This window comes from Tarenaya hassleriana, unplaced genomic scaffold (genome assembly GCF_000463585.1).
Source record: "Tarenaya hassleriana unplaced genomic scaffold, ASM46358v1 Cleome1, whole genome shotgun sequence".
NCBI lineage: Eukaryota > Viridiplantae > Streptophyta > Magnoliopsida > Brassicales > Cleomaceae > Tarenaya > Tarenaya hassleriana.
The window spans coordinates 9,205,092-9,216,100 of NW_010960187.1; the positions used below are offsets into that span (position 1 = coordinate 9,205,092).

At 34.5% G+C, this 11,009-nt stretch overlaps 1 protein-coding gene across 3 annotated transcripts; it reads right to left on the reverse strand.

Moving 5' to 3' along the window:
* Positions 1 to 673: 673 nt before the first annotated feature.
* On the reverse strand, positions 674 to 7,638 carry LOC104821056 (protein BONZAI 3). Of its 3 annotated transcripts, none has more exons than XM_010551824.2 (17): positions 7,509 to 7,638; positions 7,162 to 7,383; positions 5,642 to 5,689; positions 5,195 to 5,343; positions 5,034 to 5,082; positions 4,828 to 4,884; positions 4,494 to 4,673; positions 4,259 to 4,393; positions 4,116 to 4,177; positions 3,933 to 4,029; positions 3,740 to 3,854; positions 3,569 to 3,645; positions 3,218 to 3,355; positions 2,523 to 2,687; positions 2,172 to 2,285; positions 1,958 to 2,054; positions 674 to 1,674 (listed from the first exon to the last, which is right to left on the reverse strand). In XM_010551824.2, exons 2-17 carry the CDS (start codon positions 7,318 to 7,320, stop codon positions 1,568 to 1,570), a joined length of 1,749 nt encoding a protein of 582 aa, XP_010550126.1. In that variant the 5' UTR covers positions 7,321 to 7,383; positions 7,509 to 7,638; the 3' UTR covers positions 674 to 1,567. The 3 variants fall into 3 exon arrangements, with proteins under 3 accessions (XP_010550126.1, XP_010550109.1, XP_010550117.1); XM_010551807.2 differs by having other exon boundaries at positions 7,162 to 7,422; XM_010551815.2 differs by having other exon boundaries at positions 7,473 to 7,638.
* Positions 7,639 to 11,009: the final 3,371 nt, after the last annotated feature.

Genomic DNA, 11,009 nt, shown 5'->3' on the forward strand with positions numbered 1-11,009 from the left:
CCACCGAACTCCAAGCATCTTCATCAATCCCTTTGATGAGATTCATTGCTTTTACTTTCCAAAAGCTATAATTCTCCGAATCAAGAATTGTGTACGTCCCAAGAGCGTGAAACCCTTTGATCGAGTCCATGTTGTGTCTTCCACACTTACACCGATATGAGAGGACACGTTCCTACGATCGGTGACCAGCTCTGATACCAATTGAAGAAGTTTGGACCCTCAAAGAGTAAAACGGAAAAACTAACCAGTTCTATTCACTTGAGAAAACTGTCAAGTACAACTCACTTTTTGTTAGAGCTACTCAACACCCAGATGAAACTCCCCCTGAGTTTCAACTCACTCTCACAATGAATTCTACCGATTAAAAACCTTACCAAACATTAACGCTCACCAAAGGAATAGAGATTTTTCCATTAGGTCTCCCCCTCAGATCCACGCCCAAACACTCACCAGAGAAAAGAGATTTGCCCAATCGGTCTCTCTCTCAAACCCACACTCACTCAAAAGTGAGTGCTCACTCACTAACAAAAAGACTCTCTTTTAGTCAAATATGCTTTGCTCTCCGTGAGAACTGATATGCACTTGCTCTCTCCTTTATATAGGCTCCTCCAGTTCGCCTTAGATCTCCACGAATTGATTTGATAGACTCCTCCTTGATTTTCTTTGATTTCATCTTTATCTTCAAGATCTCATCTTTATCTCTTGTTTGACTCTATCTCTTCAGCCTTTGACCTTATCTCCAAGATCTTATCTTTATCTCAAATCTCCTCAAATCTTCTTGGCTTTGATTCTATCTTTATCTCTTCAAGTCAATTCCAAACTTCGTGGCTTAACTTCGTAGCTCTATCTCTTCAGATTGCTTTTCCTAAAATCTCTCCAAGTGGTTGACATTGAGTCCATCTCAATCTCTTAGTCTTTGACTTTATCTCAAACTCGTCAGTTGTACCTCAGATTTGCGTGAGTTCTATCTCGCCGGATTCTTCTCCTGAAATCTCTCCTGAAATCTCTCAAGTCTGTTGAACCTGCAATAACCACTTAACAACCAAACAACACATATGCAAATAATTGCACTAACAGTGTTCTCATCTGGTAACTTGGAGATAACATGGATACATCCATCGACTTTGTTTCTGCATTAGCATTTTCGATGTTTATGCTAATGTGAAACTCTTATGATTCTGTATTTTTTTCTACAATGCATTAGAAATTTCAAATTTTAAGATTCTGGTCATTGGTAATATATTCGAGGATGAAAAAAAAGACAGTTTATGAATTTACTGATATAGTTGCTGATAGGGATGGACATAAATAATCGAAAATATCGAATCTTTTAAGGTACGGTACGATTTTTCTGATATCCTACCAAAGATTAGAGGTACGAGTCATTAAAAAACGGTGACGGTTATCCATGGTAGCATGACGAAAATAACTTCTATATACAGAAATTGTTTTTTTTTTTTTAAAAACGCCCCTAAAAATCTAACGAACCCTAACATCATTTTTCCATTTTGAGCTTAACTAAAAAAGTTTTTAAAAAAAAAAATTAAAAAGAGAATGTAACGTGACTTCAACTCGCCGGAGCACCGACCGGATTGATATTTCGGGTTCGGACATAAGTCAGGAACTGACCCGGAAGTTCTTCAAGAAGTGATTGCACCACCGAGATTTGTCCACCTATTCCAACACATATAACAATTCTAGATGTTATTCATAATAAATTAATTCAAATCGGTCGTTTCAAAATAATAATGTAACATACTAACATGTATGTACATATATAGTAACAAACACACAACTATATACATAAACATATGAAGATGCAATTTTCATGTGTGTATGTGAAGCATGTCTGCGTATGTAATCTTTATCCTGTGTGTGAGAGAGAGAGAGAGAGAGAGAGAGAGAGAGAGAGATTTTGCATGAGGATGTTTGAAAGTGAAATAAGCACAATACTCACTGTGAACTTCTCTCATGGGAACAAACTGAACGATGTCCCTTGTAGCTATCCGACCAGTAGAACTCTCTAACCGGCGACCATTATCCGCGTCAAGAAACTGAAAGATGGCGAAGCCCGATTTCAACCAAACCGTTAAATATCTTACATTTATACCCGAAAAAGACGTGTATATCAATAGAGAAGGAACCGAGAGATCTAACTGAAGTAGACATACCTCCATCTGTTTGAAATCTGCATTCCCGACCCCAACAATAAGAATCGACAGGGGAAGATCCGAAGCTCTCACCAATGCGTCTATAGTCTCCCTCATGTCTGAAAGGACTCCATCCTTAAAAAAACACACAAGATTTGTCAAATAATTTCTGTATACTGATTAGCCCATCTAGTTATATGTATTAAATCGGGTTAACCTATTGAAAAACGGGTTGGGCTCAGTTTGGAACGTTAATCCCATTATAATATAAAGGTAACATCCTATGTGAATCCAACCCAAACTGTGTTGAACCATATTGGAACCACTACGAAAAGAGATAACACGAGTTCAAGATTTTCTTCGAGATCTTACCGTTATGATGAGGAGAACAAAATACTTGCGACTTTTCTGTGAGAGCGATTGTGAAGCAATACAAGCGGCCTTATCCACCACTGGGCCGAATATAGTTGGCCCCGCTAGAGAAACGTTGCGAAGAGCACTAGAGTAAGCTGCCATGATTCCGTCAACTCCCGCAACCTGAGATGGAGAGAAGAGTATGCATCGATAAAACATTCGAGTAGATATTAAGACAGAACTAACACTGGTTTGGACAAAAACAGAAATCAGATGATACATTTGTTGTCAGAATGGATGACTCAAAAACCTTTTCATCTCCAAAACGGTAATTGTGAAAAAAATGAAGGGAAAGATTATTGCCAAAATGTTTTACTACTGAAGAACATTTTCATATGTAAACTCACATATGCATATACATCTCTACAAGTTAATACATATAGATAAGCATATCTCAAGTCGAGTATAGATGCATAAACATATACATACACACGATGTGTATGGGATTCGAACACACATGTATACACAAATGAAAACTCTGATTTTTTTAGATAGCACTTGGAGAATGCAAAATTTTTGGGGGTTTTTTGATTTTAAACGAAACAAATTTTCTCTGACCGATATATACACGTGTACCAGATAATGCATCGTGACAATCAGTGATATCGGAAAATAGTAACAGGAAAATTTTAGATTGTGTATTTAGTATTTACCTCGTAGCCGTCGGGAGTCCCATTCAAGTTAAAACAATGGGAGACTGAACCATTGAATGTTCTTCCTCCAAAACCCCAAGCAGGAAACTGCCTATCCGAGTCATAAAACTGGATAACCTCTCCCACGTCCACTATAGCCTGCAAATGTTGGAAAATATATACCATGTCTATGAATATGATCAAACAATAAAGTGAAACTTTAGAAAATAGAACCATCAATTGTGACGTATTCTAAAAACAATGATGTATTAGAATCAGATATCGATTTAATAGATTTTTATACACATTAAGAACATAGATTGTTGATAAAATTTAATCACGTACAAAAGACATCCAGGTGAAAAAAGGTACCTGCTGATATGAATTCAACCTGCCTGAAGGATCAATGTAGTGCAAAGAACTTGGACTTCGGGGATCACCGTTTGAAGCTGGAAAGCAGGAAAACAACATAAAAATCATATACACCGGGCGATTGAAAATACGGTAAAATATATAAGGAAGTATAAGGTGGTGGTGAGTCACCAGTGAAGTCAACTGCAACCATGAAATTAAGCTCAAAACCGCTGGAGATGTAATCAAGAAAACTGTATTGCACTTTCTCCACAAATCGATCCACAAAGAGCTGACCTTTCAGAACCTACAAGAACCAGAAACATCTTTTAGGAAACAGATGCAGAAACTGTTAAAATTCTACCCATGTGGTAAGAATAAGCACCTTATCAGCACCATTCTGATTGGATGGATAGATAAAGTTAGCACCGCGTCTTTCTCGATAGAGATTTTCTAGTTCAGCTACAGATTTCTGCATTTTCCTGGGAGATACAACATAATTATTAGTATTTAAAAGTGAAACATAGAGAGAGAGCCCGTAGAAAACACAATGAAAAATATCAGTTACCCAATAAGCTCATGATTTCCACTGCTATTAAAATCAAAGCATTCAATAACCAATGGGTTTTCCTGTATCAAGCAAAGGATAAGAAACCGTATGAACAACTTCCGATGTTAAAAACTGTCAAGGAAAAAAAAAAGATAGCTTACCTTGCTCCCATACTGCTGCGTGCTCAAGTGCATGGGCTTCCAGACTGGGTTTAGGTTGTTGTCCACAACCTCAGTCCGACATATTGGAACAGTACCACCAGCCTCGGTGACTCGAGAAATCCTTAAGAAAGGATCCTAGAGGAAGAAAATAAAAAGAGAAGATATAAGTTAGGACTTCAGAGAGAAATCTAAATCTTTTTACCATACAGAAAGGCAGGTATAAGTGGGCATATACACTCTTAGAGAATAAGTCCTTGTTGTCCAATTTGCAACAGTGAAAAGCCATCTCTACAACACTTTTGGAGGCAACAGTTTCCTCAGCGTGAACAGCGAGTGTTCCCCGATTTTTACTCCCACATGGCCCAAGGTTGCGACTAAGACTTAATGTTACAGTTTGGTTTGGTCTTGTCATAATCTGGAAATTGAAAGAAGAATGAGGAAGGAAATGAATAAAAAATGAGCTGCAACAATAGAAAAGTTACAGAAACAAATGGATTTGGGTCAAATGAAGTATGTGAAAAACAATAAAACCATCACAAAGCAATGCCAGACTGATAAAAGCAACTTGCCTCGGAGAGAACACAGGTAGCTTCTCCCAAGAAGTCCTGGTCCTTCAACTTCAGTGTCTGCAGAGTTAAACAGAATGTATGACAATATTAGCACATCGTTACATTCATGAACGTCTAAAGCAAAATGTAAAACTTCATTGTAAACTGATAACATGGGTGCATATTACGAAACAAGTAAATCTCCAAAGGCAAGATGATAAAATTACCTTCACTGGGACATTGTGAAAGCTGGTATCGACATCATACACATGAAAACTGAAAAAAAAAAAAGAAAAGAAATGGATATATGTATGTAAAGTAAACCCACAACATTCCACAGGCTAATAAATAAGAAAAGTTCAGCAGAAGATAGTTTTCAGCAGCTTACACTAATGTCTGGACAGTTTCAAAATGGAAATTGATTGTTATCTTCTCAATCCAGTTAGGATTCAAGTTGTTGAGTACGACTTCAGTACGACCAATTTCCTCAAGTTTGCCATCCCTTTTCTTCAAATACATAACAGCCATTGGATCGCTCTACAATAAAAGCGAAACTTATCGAATTTACAGATATACTAAAATACCGTCTGTAATATAATATGTAACACTTAAGCTCAAATGTACAAGAGAAATGATCCACAGAGAATAGTAAGCCATTTAGATTCTCTGATGGATTTCATAGTTCAGGTCTGTGATTTAATGCATGAATGTTTTCATTATTCACTTCCAAATATCACAATGGCATGTTTCAATCATAAAACGCAAAAGATATAAGGATGATATAATACACAATCACAAAGTCTAAGTCTTGAAGCATGAGAAGAGGCTGACAAACCTTAGACGTAATATCCCGGTCAACCAAGTTTGACGCTGACAAAGACAACTGCAAAACGCAATTACACAAAGTAAAATTACAAAAGAATTGTTAACCCAATATTAGAGGATTTCAATATTCCATTAAAATGACATCAAAGCAAATAGATTACATGATATTAGACACGTCATAGTGGAAACAAATGTTAAACACGTCGTTAAGGTTAAACGATGGATAAAGGATTACAATATCCCATGAAATGAAAGCAAAGCAAAAAGATAATGTAGTGCTAAACACGTCATAAAAGTGTAAAGATGGCAAATGGATTACAATGCATTCCATGAAAATGAGAGCAAAGCATTACCATTGTAGCATAAGCAGTAATTCCAAATACTATGCGATAATTTTTAGTTTCTTTTTTTAATTCTTTTGTGGCTTTATCATCATTAGGAAAAAGAATTCAAGAAATAAAAAGCTATGTGACAAGTGAGAAACGTCCACAACTTGTAAGAATGCAACTTCTATATGTTTGGGGACAGAATATATTCTAAAAAATCTGAGATTGAATTACTCTTTTTCCTTTTACTTCCTGAAAAAAATCATTTCTTCAACCAACATCTAATGCCATGCAAGATTTTGCAGACTGTTACATGAACAAGGAATTTGGATATCCTTTTTAGGTTGTTTTATTTGTTAGCAATTTACATCAGAAGCCAACCAGAACAGAAACTACCCGATAAACCGACCAGGAAAAAGTCTGCCGGAATTTTCAGTCATACCATTTTCCGGGTATTTTCTCAGCAGCCAAACAAGAAAATACTAGGGTTTTATAAACAAGGAAGTCATATTCTTTCCTCATATGAAAAGTCTTCCCAGACTAACCCAGGGGAAACAAATGGGAAAAAAAAAAAACATTGACAAAGACAATGTGCCCAAGTCAATGGATAACTCCAAGAGAAAAAGCACAAGACATGGGGAATATCTTATCCACTTCAGTTTTCAAAGTGGATATGGTCATAGATACCATAGAATAATCCCAAAGCAAATCCCACATTCAAATTAAATATAAAGTCTGCACTATGAGCAATAAAATAAACATCCGATCTTATTTTAATATACTGAAGATTCATGCTATTACCCTTCATGAGGTCAAAAAACTATCAACAGCCAAATCAAATCATTAAGAGAATTTGTCGACTATATAGCAAGTTTGGGAATCTATATGGAGACTCTGATTCAGAACAGAGTGAAGCAGTTTTAGACAAAGAGAATCATTACACAAACTAAGCGTTTTCTTCTTATCCATAATTTTCATCGGATAGCGATGCATGCTAATGTCCAATGTTAAGAAGTCACAAGATCACTGTTGAAACAGCCACTCATCACACATCTATACATATGCACGTTCACATCTATACATACACAAAACACAAACCCCACTTGACATTTAGGGGCCACATACACATAGTAAACCACAGGCAGAGAAACACACACAACAGTGTGTCTATGTACACACATTACACATATATGTATTATATTACCTCGATTTGGGAAAAGAGGGGGAATTGACCACGGGATCTGAAGAAGAAATCGATGGCGTCATTGTGTGCGGCATCGTTAGCCATTGATGTGGGCCTCTGTTGGACCCCTCCAATGGCTTGTTTTCCTCCACTCAAATCTCCCGAGAAACACCCTCCCATTTTTTTCCCCCTCTTTCTGTCGCTTATTTTTTCTCCTCACCAACCAAATGCACCCTTGAAATCCTTCGCCAAACGAACAAGAACAATGAACTCAGATAAACCCTAGAAACCGAAAACCTGGAATTTCAAACCCTGCAGGCGAAATTATATACTGAAATATCGATCACTGCGTCGAATCTTCCTGTCACCTTCCTAAGGAAGCAGAGGAGAAGCACCTAATTCTTGAACGGGGATTGAATTTGGTACGAGTCTGTTGCAGATCGGAGTTTCTAAATATGTAAACACGCGTGGTTGATTTTTTTTTTTAAAACGAAAAGCTAACTTTCACGATTGTTTGATTTGAAACGGTTTCTATATATATTTTCCGGGAAATTTCCTAACAATTGTATATGTTTTATTTTTTGTGGAAAATCTTTTCATATGTTTAAATTGTGGGACAAAATAATATGGATGATAATGATAATGATAATTTAAGTAAGTCCAAGAAATATTAATATTTGGGGTCGCTTATCTTGATTGATTTATACATAATCCAAACAAACAAATATTGACGAATTAATTAAATTTAACATAAAAAAAAAGTCCATTTGAAAATAATTTTTTTAAGAATTAATAACTTAAGAACTGAATCAACATATATATTTTTAAATCGTATCCCAAAATAAACGGAATATAAAATATTTATCTTTAATTAATTTAAAATAAAAAACAAATTCAGTAAACAAATTGAAAAAATAAATGGGAAAGAAGAGCCTTACCTTATATGATCGATGATATAATGATATATATATATATATATATATATATATGTTTTAAAGTTTTATAGTGAAAAATTAGATATGATCCTAAGGTTTGCTCAATTTATATATATGCAATGGACAATCAAGAAATTGCCTTTGCACTTCTTTCTTTATTGTTCTTTTGGCAAAAGTCTACAGGAAATTAATGGTCATGGATAAATCATAAACTACGTATATAGTCGCTTATCTCCCTTTTCCCCACAGATATCCAATTTATAATTTAAAATTATTGGAAGAGTTTTATTAATAAAAGCTGATTTTTCTCTAGATAAACATAAATTTAAAAAAAAGACAAAGAAATATTAAAAATTATTTTAAAAACAAAAAACAAAATAAAAACGTGTATGTATATATATGTATGCTTGTTGGATTAGATGGATGATGTTTGGGATTCTACCGTTTTTTGTTTTATTTTTTAAAATATTTAATATTCCTCCCGTTATCCATTTGGGGTAATTTTGTCGATTTAAGGATCATTCGTCAACTGCTTAAAATAGAAAGTTTATACGTTAGTGCAAGATTATAAAATAAATTTCAACAAAAAATATAAAATAATTAAAAAAAACTAGATTGACCTGTTTAACGAGTCTTCGTCTTTGTTCGTGACTTTATGCATATAATTTCGCACGTCCATATCCGAATGGGAAATTTGGTAGCATGTCTCGGGAAATACAAATACCTAATGAATATATATATGTGGATTTGTTTGCATTGTATTTTAAAATTAAAAAAAATATATTTTAACGTGATATCTATTGACAATTCTCTGTTGTTTTTTTGGGTAAAATATGTCTGTGGCATTCTCGTTATTATTTTTGGATAAATTTTAGTTTATTTTCAAAATGCGAATCGAAAATATCTTAAATACAGAGATTTAGATCTACAACAACATGAAAACCAAATCTTCTTAAGGAAATAAGATATCAAATCATAACAATTACGACAGTCAAATTTAAATTCACTAAATGAGACTAAACCATACTAATATCAATGTCAATTTCTTAACCGATATGTAATAATATAAAAAGAAAATATTTTAGAATTCACGATAAATTTTGTTTACAAAGTTTGAAAAAAAAACACTTTGGTTTATGTTTCATATTTAGCAAAATTTCTATATTGTATCATAAAAAGACCAAAGATAACTTTTTACAAGTCATGACTTAGTACATGTCTAGTCATTAAGATATATCTGAACCAAAGTATATTATGATGAAATGGTCTTTGATTAATTTTTTACAAGTTACGACTTAGTGCTTATTGGGCTAATTAATTAAGACCAAATATTATCAAATATAATTTATGTTGTCGTCGTCGTTGTTATTAATATCTCATAAAATTGCCGAGAAAACAAAATAATATACCAAAAAAAATAAAAAGCAGAAACAACAACGAAAACAGTAACTTTATACACCAAATCGCATTAAACATGAAACAAAAAAGGACCAAATCAAACAAAAATCATATCAATAGATACAATTTATTGTAGTGGAACTACTTTAGGTAATATTTTTTTTATATCTTTGTAAAAAGAATTTATTTGAATGAAAATTTTCCAAAAATTATTTCCGAACGATTTTAAAAATATATTTTGAATTCAAATGTTAAAAAATCATTTAACTATTGCTGAGTCGCTTTAAAGTTCAAAGAATGGATTTCAGCATCAAGTATATGAAACAATCGGCTACTTTCCATGTGTTTCTAAGAATCCACCTTCACCATATACGTTAAAATTATTAGTTAAATAAGTTTTTAAAAAATAACACGTTGATGCGATATATCAACCTAAAAAACGTGGATTATCATATGAATCAGATCGAGAAAAGAAAGACTCAACATCATCGTTGGGAGGCATTTTGTGACACAAAATACAAATTCAACCCGTAGAAACCGACAAAAAACTAAATTAATTGGTGAAATCGATGCGAAATGACCCAGTCGGAATATGGCGAGTGATGTAGGTGGTTGAGAAGGGAGAAGTGGCATGTTCGAGTGAGTAGCCGTTGGGAAGAAAAGATGCAATTTAATTGTAATAACACGATTCATCAATGAACCAATATGAATATCAAAAAATAAATTGATGCCGAATGAGTTAAAAATGTTCTGATGCCATATTTACAAGGATCTAGAAAACCCTAATTCTATTAAGGCTATTAAGACTAAAAATGCTTCTAAAGTACCTTAATTCTCTAATTAAGTAGTATCAATAAAAAAAACTAATATTAAAACTCCAAAATCTAAAATACCACTAGGTATATTTGCCAGTGTACCTCGTCTCCATGGCATGCATGCCTATCATTTATCCGTAATCATAACAGCATCCATCCATATACGTACAAGGACCATATAACTCGGTATCTCGAGGATACTATATATGGTTTATGGGAGTCGTGGTCCACATCCCTACACTTTTTGGGCTACACATAATTTCCATGGACCTAACGTCACAATCCATTAGCTCATCCCTGTATGATGATACATCATATGTGAATTTTGATATATATTTTTTTGTTAACTGTAATTTTATAAATCAACCAACTGTACAAAGTCTGATTGTAGTTACATATTCATCAGGGCTCAAGAGTAATAGAAGCTAGTGTTTACAAAAGGGGATCAAAAGTACGTACGAAACCAAGACGTGAGGAGTCTCTCAGAACTGGAAGACGAGTGATAGACCTGCAAAGCGGATAGTTTGCAGGGGACAGTACGCAGGATCTCCTTGCGGAGAGTCGGATGTGGCCTCGATTGACCCCCATGGATCCTCACATTGCGCTCCTGCCAGACATAGTACAAGCATGAATGAAACAACAACTTCAAGATTAGTACATGATTTGCATTGCCTTGACAGCGGCCAAGCCATAGTAACTGATCTCGAAGATTTAGCGGCTC

Bases quoted from the DNA above. Each gene is read 5' to 3' on its own strand.
- LOC104821056 (XM_010551824.2), bottom strand. From the start codon at position 7,320: ATGGGAGGGTGTTTCTCGGGAGATTTGAGTGGAGGAAAACAAGCCATT. The intron at 4,674-4,827 runs GCAAGTTGCTTT...TTCAATTTCCAG, and splicing joins CTACCTGTGTTCTCTCCGAG to ATTATGACAAGACCAAACCA. The intron at 2,688-3,217 runs GTAAATACTAAA...TCTCCATCTCAG, and splicing joins GGACTCCCGACGGCTACGAG to GTTGCGGGAGTTGACGGAAT.